Source organism: Orbilia oligospora (assembly GCF_000225545.1).
Source record: "Orbilia oligospora ATCC 24927 unplaced genomic scaffold scaffold00210, whole genome shotgun sequence".
In the NCBI taxonomy this organism is placed as follows: Eukaryota; Fungi; Ascomycota; class Orbiliomycetes; order Orbiliales; family Orbiliaceae; genus Orbilia; species Orbilia oligospora.
The window spans coordinates 335,595-349,737 of record NW_011645767.1 but is presented as its reverse complement, the minus strand read 5'-3'; the positions used below and the strand labels follow the sequence as shown (position 1 = coordinate 349,737).

General features: G+C 44.3%; 4 protein-coding genes across 4 annotated transcripts; all 4 read right to left on the bottom strand.

Moving 5' to 3' along the window:
• Positions 1-490: 490 nt before the first annotated feature.
• On the bottom strand, positions 491-3,754 carry AOL_s00210g88 (uncharacterized protein; the record flags this gene model as incomplete). The annotated part of the gene is made up of 1 exon (XM_011128890.1): positions 491-3,754. One exon carries the CDS (start codon positions 3,752-3,754, stop codon positions 491-493), a length of 3,264 nt encoding a protein of 1,087 aa, XP_011127192.1.
• A 3,718-nt stretch (positions 3,755-7,472) lies between these two features.
• On the bottom strand, positions 7,473-7,859 carry AOL_s00210g87 (uncharacterized protein; the record flags this gene model as incomplete). Its single annotated transcript, XM_011128889.1, has 3 exons — positions 7,473-7,543; positions 7,619-7,624; positions 7,682-7,859. 3 exons carry the CDS (start codon positions 7,857-7,859, stop codon positions 7,473-7,475), a joined length of 255 nt encoding a protein of 84 aa, XP_011127191.1.
• A 262-nt stretch (positions 7,860-8,121) lies between these two features.
• On the bottom strand, positions 8,122-9,745 carry AOL_s00210g86 (uncharacterized protein; the record flags this gene model as incomplete). Its single annotated transcript, XM_011128888.1, has 5 exons — positions 8,122-8,163; positions 8,190-8,387; positions 8,440-9,105; positions 9,148-9,218; positions 9,295-9,745. The coding sequence occupies 5 exons, from the start codon at positions 9,743-9,745 to the stop codon at positions 8,122-8,124; spliced, it is 1,428 nt and encodes a 475-aa protein (XP_011127190.1).
• A 1,863-nt stretch (positions 9,746-11,608) lies between these two features.
• On the bottom strand, positions 11,609-12,620 carry AOL_s00210g85 (uncharacterized protein; the record flags this gene model as incomplete). Its single annotated transcript, XM_011128887.1, has 2 exons — positions 11,609-12,024; positions 12,086-12,620. 2 exons carry the CDS (start codon positions 12,618-12,620, stop codon positions 11,609-11,611), a joined length of 951 nt encoding a protein of 316 aa, XP_011127189.1.
• Positions 12,621-14,143: the final 1,523 nt, after the last annotated feature.

The following is a 14,143-nucleotide window of genomic DNA, read 5'->3' as shown; positions in this document are numbered from 1 at the left end:
GTATCGATTAAACCTCCTAACTACCTTTGGTACTTACCAAAATACTTTGTATATACTGATGTATTCGATGTTCGCATCAGTGTACAAGGTGACATCTTATATAAATTTTTTACTCTGGGGGCAACTTGTTCCACTTATGCATTTGATCGAAAGTCTTGTTTTATAATTTAAGTTCCTTCTGGTTGCTAAGTATAGTTATAGTTACTGAGTTTCAAGTTAAATTACAAAGTCCCAAAACAAGTTTAAAGTGCGAGAAACCTGGGCAATTTGCCTAAACCGCAAGCCATCAGGAATCTCCATCGTTACAGTATGAGCGCCATAAGATAGCTTGTAAGCTTGAAATTATGCCGAAACATATTATCTCAAAACCCTTCTACTGATACGATTCTTTTCTAGAAATTACAGGTATTAATAAGGAAGCTGGAAACAAAAGAGTCTTATATATCGGAATACTTGCGGAGGTGTGGTACCAATTGACTTTCCGGACTCTTCAAACATGGGGTTCAGATGCTGCCCGACGAAAATCTAGAGGCTGTCCTTGCCCCAGTTTCACTTTAGGTTCAGCCTTCGACCGCGACGCTTTGGAATGAGGATCCTTCGGGGGGTTGTTCTTCTTTGCGTGGGTGTGTCCTGATCTTATTGCGGGGTCGCAAATTTCGGTTTCTTGTTGGAGCCATCTAATAGCGTAAAGCTTTAGAAGCGACTCGTCAAGAGGGAGGCAACCTTGAGGATCATCTGAGTCTGAAATTGCGCGACGAGTATTTGTCGTTTCGTAAAAAGCCATATTTTCATAGAGTTCCCAACGAGTCAAACCTCCATATACTTTCTCTTGCAGCATAGGAATCAATGGTTTGAGGACACCATTGCTGTTCTGTGGCTTTGACAACTCTTGGAGCCATTTTTGGTACGGAAGACCTTTTAATTTGACGCCCACGCATCGACTTAGCATTTCAAATGTATCGTTTAACTCCACTGATTCGGAGTTCCTAAGTGTGACTAGATTGTAAGCGCGGCCAATATTCTTATCATTGGAAGATATGTGGAGTAGTTGTTTCACTACTTGGTCTACCGGAATAAATTCTTTCCGTTGTTTAGGGAGTAGTGGATAGAATCCCATTTTAATACAAGCAATTGCAACTCGTCCAAAAAAGTCGTCAGGATTTCCGTAGCCCGTTTTTGAGTGGCCGAGAATAAATCCTGGCCGGTAAATGGAGATGGGCAGTCCCCTTTGAATAGCCCGCCAAACCAATTGCTCCGTCGCAAATTGACTTTGTGAGTAGCCAAGATCATATACAAGGCCGTTGATGAAGGCATCGAGAGGCTCGTCTTCAGGCAAATATTCTGCTAAATTCTTAACCGAAGCTGTAGGATCGGGAGCCCCGTAGGCACCGATACTTGATGAATAATGAACTGTCTTTTTCCTGCCGGTAACGGCGAAACGTAAGATATTGAGCGTCCCGGCAATATTTGCCGGACGGTGTAGAGTGTATGGCTGTATGTAGTTCACATGGGCTCCCAAATGGAAGACGGTTGCACAAGATCGAGCTACCTCTTCGTATACGCCGGGAGTTAACCCTAGGAGGGGTTCCGCCAGATCGCCGCTTAAGACAGTCAATTTAGATGTCATCAATGAATCCGCAATCGATATGTGGTACTTTTGAAGGTTCTTTCGGATTCGTAGCTGACCATCATTAGAGTCCTTTGCCCGTACTAGGCATCGAATGGTTTGAATCTCTGGGAGCTCAATGAGAGCCTGGAGGAAAAATGCTCCAAGGAAGCCGGTAGCACCAGTTAAGAGCACATCTCCCTCCTCCGTGCAACGCCAGTTTGAAATTGGGCCTGGAAGGGGCACCAATTCATCGGCTAGTTTGGGATCATTTATCATGTAATTTCTCACATCTTTAGAATTGGCTGCCGCGGTCTTGGGGCAAAAGCCGGACTCTATGTATCTTGACATTCTCTGTAATGTCTGATGTTCATAAACATCACGCACCGATATGTTAAAATTGAATTTTTTGTAAATTTCGGAGACGAGGCTCGCAATATTAATTGATGATCCTCCGAGGGAAAAGAATTTATCGGTGGGTTTAATCTCCTCAGGCGGAACCAAGAGTATCTCAGACCAAATAAACTTCAACTTATCAACAGTTAAAAGATTTTTGTAGCTGATATCAAAGTTTCCTTTTATTTTGAGGCGGGCCTGTTCAATAGATTCGAGGCATAAGGCTTCTAAGGCCTTACGATCAGTTTTCCCGTTTGGAGTTAGTGGGAAGCGATCGATGGGTGTCAGACGAGGAACCAAATTCTCCGGGTACTTCTCCCTTACTTTCTTGGCAAGGGAATCGAGATTTGCTGGAGGGTTGAGTACTACATACGCTTGAAGGAAAGCAGGGGACTCCACCTCCCGGGGCTGTATCTTGATTACCGCAGCCGCGGAAACAAGGCCGGTGCCGGCAAGGAAAGCTTCGATCACTTCCAACTCGATACGGTGGCCCGAAAGTTTGATTTGATTATCTCGACGTCCTACGTACTCGAGAAGATCAGATCCTTCGCGACGCCTTACTAAATCACCTGTCTTATAGACACGGAGAGGCCCGCCATGAGTTAAGTTGCGTAGGTTGAGGAACGATTTCTCATTGAGGTCGGGTCTATTGAGGTACCCTGGCGAAAGACCAGGACCACTTATATATAGCTCTCCCACATCGGTGCCGGCGACAGGCCTGAGGTTCTCATCGAGAACATGGTAGTCACCATCTAGCAATGGTCTTCCAATGCTCATTGTACCCAAAGTTGCATCCTCAAGAGTTACATCGTATGTCGAAGAAAGAATAGAGCACTCTGAGGGGCCATAACCATTAAGTAATCGCCCAGGAGGGCCTCTTTCGAGAACGAGCTTCATAACGGAGGTATTTGGGGCATCTCCAGCTGCCACAACAATATCCACTGTTTCGAAGGCCGTTGGGCATGCAATGGCGATCGCATTGAAGAGCGCGTTGGTAAGGAGTACCCAAGTAATCCGGTAGGTTTTGATAGCTTCCGCAAACTTGAATGGATCCAGCATTAATTCTTTAGGGATGTTTATTACAGTGCCGCCAGAGATCAAGGGACACCAAATATCCTGGATACAAGCATCGAACACGACATTATTGACGTGGGCAATGCGATCGCTCGGCTTGAACTGAAACCAAAAGTTCAATCGGTGTATTCCATGAACGGCTACCTGAATACCCTTTGGAACCCCGGTTGTCCCAGACGAGAATAAAATATGAGATCGGGACTTAGATGAGGTGGGAATGTGGCTTAGTCCTTGGTAGTCTTTAACCTTGTCCAAGTCTTCATAAAAAATCAAAATTTTAGTTGCAGCAGAAGGTCGATGAATATTCTGCTGATCCGCAATAACGATCTTGAACCCAGTGTCGGATTGTCGACGTTTAAGCTGCTCATCTGACCAGGTCGGGTCCAGGGGCAGACAAGTCCCTCCACAAAATATAATAGCCATTTGAGATATGATATGGTCAAGTCCCTTCGAGGTGAGAATCGCAATGGGCTCCTCTAGCATAATTTCTCTGAAATTACGGAGGATAAATGCAAATTGTTTGACCCTCTCGAGAAGTTGACGGTATGTAAGCATAATATTGCCATCAATGACAGCAAGTTTTTCTGGAAACTCTATAACCCGGTTTAAGAAGAGTTCGATAAGGCCGCATGTTGGGAGCTCAGGGCTAGAAGTGTACGGCCTCCGTAAAGTGGACATTCTTTCCGTTAGTTAAACTTAGGAGGTAAAATTTAAGAGTATATAGTGAGATAGTAACTAAACTTGCGAGCGCGGCGATGAGCAGATGATTATAAGGGAATGAAGGGCTACAGTGCTAACTCGAGCCCCTTTATATAGAAATTAAGCTAACTATCAACGGAGAGCTTCGTTTGGACATATCGATATATCTCGACTTTAGTTTTCGAATTTCTCGGCCAGACCGCGATCGATGGCGGCTTGTCATCGTAGATCTATAGCCTGTTTGTACACCTATTGAACTGAACCCCACGGGTTCCCTCGCTGTGAGATTTTGATACTCAACGGAGACATAGCCTTGCTTACAGATTGTATTCGAATATTCTCGAACTCGCCACTAAAATTATACCGTGATCTTCAGACGAGCTGCATATCGCTCGGATGTGAAAATTCAATGATGCAGCTAGCCCACAATGCGAATGCGCTAGTCTTTAAGCCAAGAGTCTGCTACCATATCGCTATTCTCTTTTGGGGACCGGCTTGGGACTAATATGAACTATGAAGCATACTGGTTGGAATCACCTACGGCGCGAACCAAAAGTTTCCATGGCAAGCCTGCTGAAGCAATTAATTATAACTAAGTCACAGTGCAACCAAATAGCATAATTGGTTTTCTTTATCCCCTTTTTCTTCTTCTTACCCTTGTTTGAAATATGGTATCTATACTTTATATTTACAATGCCAAATCATCTGATATCTTTTACCTGTCAAGTTCGTAATATCTATTAAGGCAGAGGTGAGTGTCCCATAGGCTATGGTGGATTAACGTACGAGTGTGACGCTACGTACAGGCTTGGTATGTATGTATGTATGTATCTTGTGATACCTCTTCTTTCCTTTTTTTCAAACAGGGCGTGGAGTTCTTACGCATGCACCTGGGTTCAGACATTCCTTTCGAGCCGGATACTCCATAAACGCTCGATCCGGTGGACTCGCTGGATCTGCAACACTACTTATAAGTCCCAACTAACTTCAAGCATTACAAACCCCAAATTTTGCGAATAAATTTTTTAAAATAGTTATAATTAATTCAAATAAAAACTGATTAACTAAATTATTTTTTGACTTTATTTAGCAAAAGGTTTCTGTTTTTTATATGTATAAAGTTAAGCTGTTAAACTTATTTTGTATAGTATTCAAAAATCAATTGATCTTATTAACTAAGTAGGGATTCGCGTTGGTGATGTGATTCGGATCACGGTGCTTGACGTTGTGGAGCCGTTAGTGAGGAGTGTGCTTTGCATTGGCTGCACATGCACGATAGAACACCGGGTAGCTAGCTTACCTTACCATGCTTGAGATAGCGCCTTTCCCAAATGGCTATCCTAGCTTTGATTCATTAAGTTAGCTTGTCTACCCCCTACTTTTGAAGCTGCAGGTTCAGATGCATGAGCTGACCAGTGGTGCGTATATACGTATATACAAGCGAGAGCGAACCCAATGGCGGCCTCCGCCCGCCTTCGTTATATGAACATGATATCGATTTTGTAATAGTGATAAAGAAATAGGTTTTTTTTCTCGAAGTTTTATTTGAGAATAAATTCGAATATTTATCTATCTTATAGATTGTCATTCGAAACAATCGAAGACGATTCATGTTTATAATCAATAAGATCTGATAGTGACGAAGAGTACGCCGCGAAAGCGTGAAAGCACAGCGAAGCACCCCGCGAACACAAATTACCGATCCGGGCTAGGCCCGGCCGAACATGGTGCTTATATATACATGGATAGCCTGTCTGGGCTAGCTCTTATGCACAGTCAAGATTAGGCCTACTAGTCCAAATACAAAAATATTAAATGAAAAGCCGTAGATGATTGTGATCAATGAGGAATGCTGCTTACTAGAACAAAATCTTGGGTTCGCCCAGATCGATCGGTCATTTTTAATAGATCGGTAGAATTCAAAACCGAGAGTTTTTACGTTAACAAGTGTACTTGAGTACTCCAGCCCTGTCGAGGGAAATGACACGAAAGTCCAACGTTTTCGCATAAGAAATGAAAATATGGCACAGAATTATCATCCTGTACAAGTTTTAAAGATTTGGCCGCTCTTTATAAATTTAGTTAATTTATTCTAAATTGAAGACGAATTATTGCTGCTGTGATAGACTTTGTCTCGTCGCCAGACCCCTCAACTGTGGATAGGCTCGCTGAATACAACACAGCTGGTTCGCAGGAATGTCATAACGCCGCCACGATTCAAGGCCCAACCTAACGAGACCAGCCCCAACCGTTTAAGAAACCGATCGAACATGCTTACTGTACACCTACTTGACCAGGCCTACTAAAAGTGGGGGGCCAGAACGCTACTGCTCTTAGATATGCGTGGGAAGATGTCCATTTACGAGTAGGACGGAGTACGGATCCAACATTCCTCAACTGCAGCTAGCTCTCTGCCGATACGTCATTCTGCAAATTGATGCAAAGAAGCGTGAAGCCTTGGGGTCAACCGTTTTTGCCGTCTCACTAGCTTGCATTTCATCAAAATTTTCGGTCGATAGAAGTTTTTCAGTCACTACACACGCACTACGACTTATTTGGTCACCATCATGCGTAATGATAGGCCTAAGCGAAGCATAAGGCTCGCTCCGCTTACCGGTTACCTAGCGAAAATACCAGCTAGCGTAAACACCATCCCCTTTCACAATGTTGGCGGAATTGCATATAGCTGGATAGCTTATCCAATAGATTATCACTCCCTCCATCGAGTCTCCCCGTTGTGCAAGATTTAGATCCGTAGGCAGTCTGACAGAGACTCTTCGCCGACTATAGAACTCTTCATTTATCATCATCTGGAGACCGGGTTCCCTGTCATATGAGATTACTAACTGTGTGACGTCACATCTCTATATTAGATCAGGAATATTTAGAATGCGGTTCAATCTTGGTGCCCGCCCTGGGTTGGAGACTATCTTCTTAACGTTTTAACTTCTACTCTAGTATTATGACATTATGAATAATGAATTGTTGGACGACGATTCAGCTGCGGGACAGAGTTATTACGTAGGGCGCAGGCCGTAGAATATCTCTATTGATGATCTAACCGATACCATTTCGTGCTCTAAATCCCCTCAGGAAGACCGGAAAATGGTACACTAGGAAAAACTATTTGAGTCCTATTTGTCATTGTTTTTAATTTCTTCTGTCTATTCTTTATAAGTTTGCTTCATCGAGTCTAACAGTAGGTCAGCTGGATGCCTGCGGACTTATAGGGGGGAATGAATCTGACGACTGAATGTTGCAGACCTAAAACTTATAACTGCAATTTGAAGTACCCTGAAAGAGCAGAATTACGCTAGAGTATGATAATTAGAATAAAAAGAATAAGAGTAAAATAGGTCATAACTGGAACGGGCGACGATAATCTGAGGCTCCTGACACTCTCTTTCCGTGATATATTTGAGGCTGTGAGATTTACTGGGACTTAATATTCTATTTATGAAAGCGGATATAGAATAGTTATTATAACACTGACGCAGCAGTCAAGAGCTCTGAAGTGGTACTCGGGATCTTAAGTTACGATGCTACAGTTACCCGACAGACGGAATTGTTTTTGTCCACAGGCACAGTGTCAACAGGACAGATTATGATCTTCCCATCTCGATCTGACTACTTATTGGAAAGTATTACATATACCACTGCACTCTTATACTGTTATAGATATATAGAGCCACCTATCTTAGACTAGATCCTCTCGGCTGATAGTTTTGATAAGGTCTTCGTCTGTCATTTTTTGGACATCCATGATGTCTAATATCTGTGTGAGAAAGTCTTGATATATGTGTAAGAAAGAGAGACATCGAGAACTTTTGTTTCAATCCGTACAGCGAACTGGATATATTTCATTAGCTTTTTGCGATATGAATGACATACTTGAAGGGCACATACATCTTTGGGCCGTCATTCCGGTTACGGCAGGACTATTCTCACGAAATTTCACGCGCTCCTGCATTAACTCTTCCTTATAATTTTCGGCTTCCTCCCGAGATATTGGCTGGGGCATATCTTTTGTTACCTCTTGGAATAATTCCACTGGTAACTTGCCAGCCCCAGTTTTGCAGAGCATTTTTATAATAGCCTCTTGGACATCTGGTTGTTGTGGGGGTACTGTCCTTGTTGTAGGGATCTTCTAAATATTAGTTGTGCTGCTGGATCGAAGGTTGATATATTTGTCGTACCTTGTGCTCTATGGATGGATCACATAAAAAGAATGCTAAGATCCTACGATAACCTTTCTTTGTTTTATCTACCAGTTCGAAAGGCTCGATCCTATGTTGGAGAATGTTCGGGAACACGATGGCTCGATTTTTCTAGTCCATATATTAGCACTACTCAGTCTCACTGCCCAACCAGGGTAGGATTTCCCGTAACTATAATACGTAGATATATTTCGTACCTTTGTAGGAATGCTACCTAGCTCTTGGGCCACAGGTATGCCTTCTTCGACGGTTATATTGTGTTTTTCTATATACTCCGCGGAGTTGTGTCGCTGATATATCCTGATTCGGTCAACCGCCCGACGGAAGGCGAGTGAAGAGGGTGTAATGTTATCTTGGTCATAATAATAGATGCCTGTCGCAATAATTCGTTCATTCTAATTCTATTAGCCTTGCTAGGTCGAGGACCCCATGTATCGTAAGGATTACCTTTGTTGCCTCTATATGCCATGGTCCACCTTTCCATTGTGGTTTCTCTGGCGTTAGAATGATTGTAGCCATTTTGACAATCACTCTTGCTGTGGTGCCTTGGAGTTTGGCATGCTCCAGAATTTCTTGAGATGGGGGTTCCCAGCTTTCCTCTGTGAGCTTCCCCCTATTGGTTATATAAATCTGCGTGGCGAAGGGTGCAGAGTTCAGGAAACGCCGCAACAAGCTGCGAGACACTCGAAGCTCATTTCCAATGTCTGCAGTCAGGGTCTCGCCTGTCTCAAACTGTTCGATGAGTTTTTCCCAAGTTTTTATGTATGTCTCTTCCGGGACAGATTTTCGGAAGTTAGATTTCTTCGATTCTTTGTAACTGAGTCCTTCGACTCTCTCTAGGGAGTCGATCCTGCGTCGTAAGTCGCCGAGAATATGGTTGAACAGGGGAACAAATTTAGAAAAAATATTTTCTAAGATAGGATGGAAGATTTCGCTCTGCTCCGGAAGTGCTAGATTGTTGACATAAGACGCTATTGTCGTTTTCCCTTCTGAAGATATCTCGAACTCTGAAGGGAGCCAACAAAATCTTCTTGAGACGTCATACCGAATTTCATCTTCCCACCACTCATCATCTTCAAATGTCGGGGCTTCGATAGTGGCACCACTAATTGACTTTGAGCGACCGTAGATTATTGGCCATCAGGATGGGTGTACAAGGTCTAAAAGCTGCTGGTTGGACTCTGGATGCCATTTCTTCTTAGGATCATTCTCAAGAGTGGCCGCAGCTGCGATGTTGTTAGTAAAAACATATATTTTTTTTGGCAAGAGAGTAGGAGAGTAGATGTAATGAAGGCGGCCAACTCCCTTCAGCTTGGAGAATGAAAATCACAGGCAGCGTGGGCGCTTGAATACCTTTAATAAGATCCAGTCTTGTTTTCTCATCGGCAAAATCATCTATTCTCCAAACACCGTCGACACTGGGCTGTATTCCAATCTTTTCACATTCCTCAACGTAAGGCTTGTATTTTTGTATCGGTTCTTGATATACAAAATCCACATCCTCCTTGTCCCACACATGTATGCGTTTGTCTAGTCTCAAACCATCTATGGATGCAGCCTCTCTCAGCTTATTCGAAATAAAACTACGGTCGGTGATCTTTTCCGTCCAATTTTCTTCTTCGCGGATAGAAGCAGAGAATTTGCGGAGATACTGTTCGCGGTAAAAAATGGGGGTTGCGAAGTCCTCAGTCGGATGAGGAAATAGTCCCTTCCGTATAGCATTTCCTTGTATTGTTTGGAGTTTGTTTTCCATGTTTATGGTTTTATGATCCTGATATATTTCGTGTGGACCTAAGATAATGGGTTGAGGGTGCCACTCGGTATCTTTGTAGTGAGCTTACGGCTTTTTATAACTTCGACCCGGGCTTCAAAAAGGGTTCTCCGACCGGGTGCTCAACTGTGATGCATGAGTCTATAAAACGACAAGGCTGATCTTTTTGGCGTGCAGCGTACAACTAAGAATAACTAACATCAAGCGTCGCCCGACAAAGCGACTTTTGACATTAGGCCCCACTCTGCTGGCCTGATTTGGGTATTTAGAGACGAGCAATATGCATATGTTCCTCCTAAGATCTTAAAAACAGCCTCCGAGAAGTCTCGGATTGCTAGCTTCGCTACCGGCCGAACTAATTACAACAGCGCAGGGGACTTGGCTTTTTTTTGTAATGGGCAACTTGGGACGTTTCGTACCCCTTGGAAATATTTGTGAATCATTATCTCGAATTTTCGCCAAGGTTGTGTTAAGGCGCATTTTCCGAGAGCAAAGTCGAATTCCCATCTCGTAACCGTATTTTTGATTCCCCAGATTCACAACAACCCTGTAACCAAACTGCACAACTTACATAGGCCTTCTGTATGGCAGCAAGTTTAACACAAAATCCATCCCGGGACCTAGTGAGCTTAATCGGATTCGAGTGGTAAGAGCGGACAACACAAGGTGGTGCAAAATGATAGAGACCGGGTCTCCTGCTGTAACTACTGAATTCTATGTCTAGGTACGGGATTAGAAAGGGAACCGACGGCATGGGATCTGAAGATCGAGTTTGGCTCGCGGAACGGTCTCAGACAAAGCGAGGCTCCCGAATGGGACGAACTTTACAACAATTTCAACACATATTATCGATATTTTAGGCTCGGGGTCTCGGTATAAAGGGTGAGGTTCGGTAAATAGATACCTACCCTCTGCTACTTAGGAAGGCTCGAGTTTGTACAGCCCGGTAGAGCACCCTAGTCTGGGAGATGCTCACCTCTGCCCTAGTAGTTCGACGTTTTAACGTTTTTTAATTGACTTACTCGAGCTCGAGCAGCTGCAGACTGTAATGGCATCGCTCAGCTAAGACTGACGCACCAAAACGAGACATGTGTTAGCCTGTATTACATAAGCATCTTGTGCTACACAACACACCAGGGCTAGTTGCCAGGATCCTTCGCCCTTGACTCTAGTGCCAGAATAGTAGTCTTGTATTAAAACGCCTAGTATAGTACTCTACTCCTCTTTTATAGCTTCTATCGGCGTTCTCCCGGAATAGTTTAGTAAGTGCCTCACTAAACCCAACCCCTATTAGAGGAGGCCCCGATCCTGCGACAACATGTGGTGTTGCCCTAGACTCACTAGTCGTGTTATGCGGCAAAAGGCTAGGGAAAGATTAGCCGTTAGTGCATGTCGATACCAGGTTAGTCCTTGACGGGAAGTGATTTAAAGGGGGATTTAACTTCAAAAACTGTGGAGGCTACGAGACCAGACTAGTGGAGTCTAATCTCTTTATCTTTCGTTCAGAATTACGGGAAGTGTTGTTTTTGTTGGATTCTACGCGGAGCAAGATCGATTTTGGGCGGAAGAACGGCGCCAAAAAAATACATTCTTCAAAAAATGTGTATAGGATAAAAGGGGGAATAGAAAAGAATAAATACAAAAGTACCAAGCACTAAGGCTCGTTGACGTCCAATATAGACAATAGAATGAAACCACGACTAGCGAGCAATCTAGTCCTCTATAAGTATATACCCGCGACCCTCTGCACCGAGTCTACCCTTCGGCCTCCGGAATACGTTTTATGAGTCTGGCGAGGAAAATATCTCGAAACCATAGACCCATTCAAAATTGCCGACCAGTGATTTATGGGATGCACTGGCTGTACCAAGCGTTGGAAACAACGCAACGACCTTGAGCGCAAGTCTTAGGACCAGTCCATCCATTACCGCCGCATTGTCCCCAAAGAGAAGATTTAGCTCCAGATCCTCCAGAAGCGGGGGTAGTAGTAGGCGCAGATGCAGCTCTAGTAGTAGTAGTTGCAGCTCTAGTAGTGGTAGCTACAGGGTTGGAAGTGCCGGAGCCGCTCCAGACTGCTGGGCCTGGGAATTGGAAGGGTTTGTGGCCACCGTAGATGCTGAAGTTGGCGTATGGATCGGTGGATTTGTATACACCTGGGAATTTTACGAGAGGGCCGGGAACGCCGTTACCACCGCCAGTGACTTTGACTTGCATACAAGAGACGAAGTGTTCGGGCTGATTAACATGGGAGCGATGGATACCTGTTACATTGTCAGTTAGCTAGCGCATTGTCAAAATTATGGGGCGCTACACTGTTCTTACCGATGTGCTCGACACGGACGAGATACTCGCCGTTGGGAGTGTTCGCTGGGATTCTAGCAGCGATCCAATTGCGGTCCCATGTGCACCAGGCGTTGGTGGTAAAGTCGCCACCTGAATTGCAAACACCCTCCTGGAAGATCTTGAACCAATCGCCAGATCCATCGTACGCCTTGACGTTATCACCTGGGGCTCTGGACATGTAGACAAAGCCGGGTCCTGGATGTTGCATAGTAGCCCCGACACCGAGCTTGAAACGGACCTCAGAACCAGCAGTAACGGTTAAGATCTCAGTCCTTCCGGCGCTGGAAAAGGCACCCTGATTGCAGCGGGCATCAGGTCCGTCTATGTGTGAATTATCGCGGATATCTGCGGCCGGGTTGGAGGAGAATTTGATGGGGTTGTACTTAATAGCCCTAGTCGAGGCTCGCACATATTTATTAAGAGGTTGGCTGACTCCATTGATGATATTGGTGTCAAAGAAGTAATGTGCTGATGCCAACTGTGCAACAGTGGCGAGGACAAAAGTAATCTTCATTGTGAAAGTGTTTGAAAAAAAAAGTTTATATATCGAAAAAGAAGAGAGGGAAGAGAAAGGAATGGAAAGGAATGGAAGCTACTAGGCTGATGGTCGAAGTCAATCGATCTAAAGAGAAAAGAAAACGAAGGAAGGGAGTATCTTCGTGGTATTTAAGTTAGTACACTACCATCCCCGGCCTTAACCATTGATCCAGTCTAGTGGATATTAATGTATTGATACCATGGTTTTCCATCTCGTGGTTTTTGGAATACGAAGTTCGGAAGGTATTTCTCGACGCCGAAACAAAGATAGGGCTAGGTAGTGGGGCCGAGTGGTCTGCGCACAAATGATCGGCTTGGCAGAGGGTCCTTGCTCTCCTATTTGTGTCACCTTTGTAGGCAACTTTAACCTCGGCGCCAAAGTCTGTAAGTAAGTTTAAGAGGCTGTCGGAGGAAGATTGCAGTTGTAAGTCTTGGCGCTGAACTAGTCCAGTTCATTTATTTTAGTCAGTACTTACATAAGTTTACATATATGTGCATGTATCCATGGATCCACTGATCTAGAAACCCCGCAGGCCCGACGAGAGCGTCGATACGAATCTCCGCATCCGCTTACATGTATTATTTATAATACCGAGGAAGATAGAACCAGCATTCCGGATCTAGAATAAGGAAAACGTCATGGGCGAAGTGCATAAATTCCGTATTCTCGATAGATTTTCTCGGCATCAACGGTATCAACGGCAGCTATTTCCAATCTAGCATGGTAGAAGAAATCCATGTCTATGCATCTACAGACGGGAGTTTAAAAATTGACAAGTCCCTCCCGTCGTTTCCGAACAGAAGTAATAACCGACTAGTCTCGATAGCCGTTAATCAGTACGAAATTCTACGCTGTGGTAGTTAATTACGTTGATTATAAAGCCCCAAGACCATGGTCGAAGTCTCGGCGACGTGCAGCTGGCTTTTATTTTCCTTCAAAGCCATGGTCGAGATGGCTTGGCTTTGCTCTCGGCTGGCTGGGCCCCCTGGCCCCTGCACCTCCTTGCATGCAAGGCGCACTCCTGTTCAATGGCCCGTTCAATAGGATTTCGGGCTGGTTCAATAGGAGAATTTAAAACAAAACGAAAATACAGCATGCATGTCGATACGGCTTACCGAAAGAAGGGGCCATGGCAGCGGCCCTACAAGCGAAGACCAAACACTTCACACTCAGGATCCTAACTAGATGCCCCCTTCAATATCAGCTTCTCTTAGTAAAACCTACACCGTTGCAGCCACCTATTGTGAGTTTTTGGCGACATGGCCTCGGAAAGTATGTACCGAGTATGTGCAATATCATACGATGGGTAAAGCGAAAGGGCGGCAAGTTCGGTCCTTGAATTCGTGAATCTAGCTCGGTCTAAGTGAAGGTTTCAGAGAACGCTTACCTGAAACCTCGGGTTGTTTTCAACTCACTCTGATACATCGTATTGCCCGAAATAACACAACATAATATTTTTCTTCAAGTTTTGACGAAATCTAGAATAAAAAGAGAAAGTT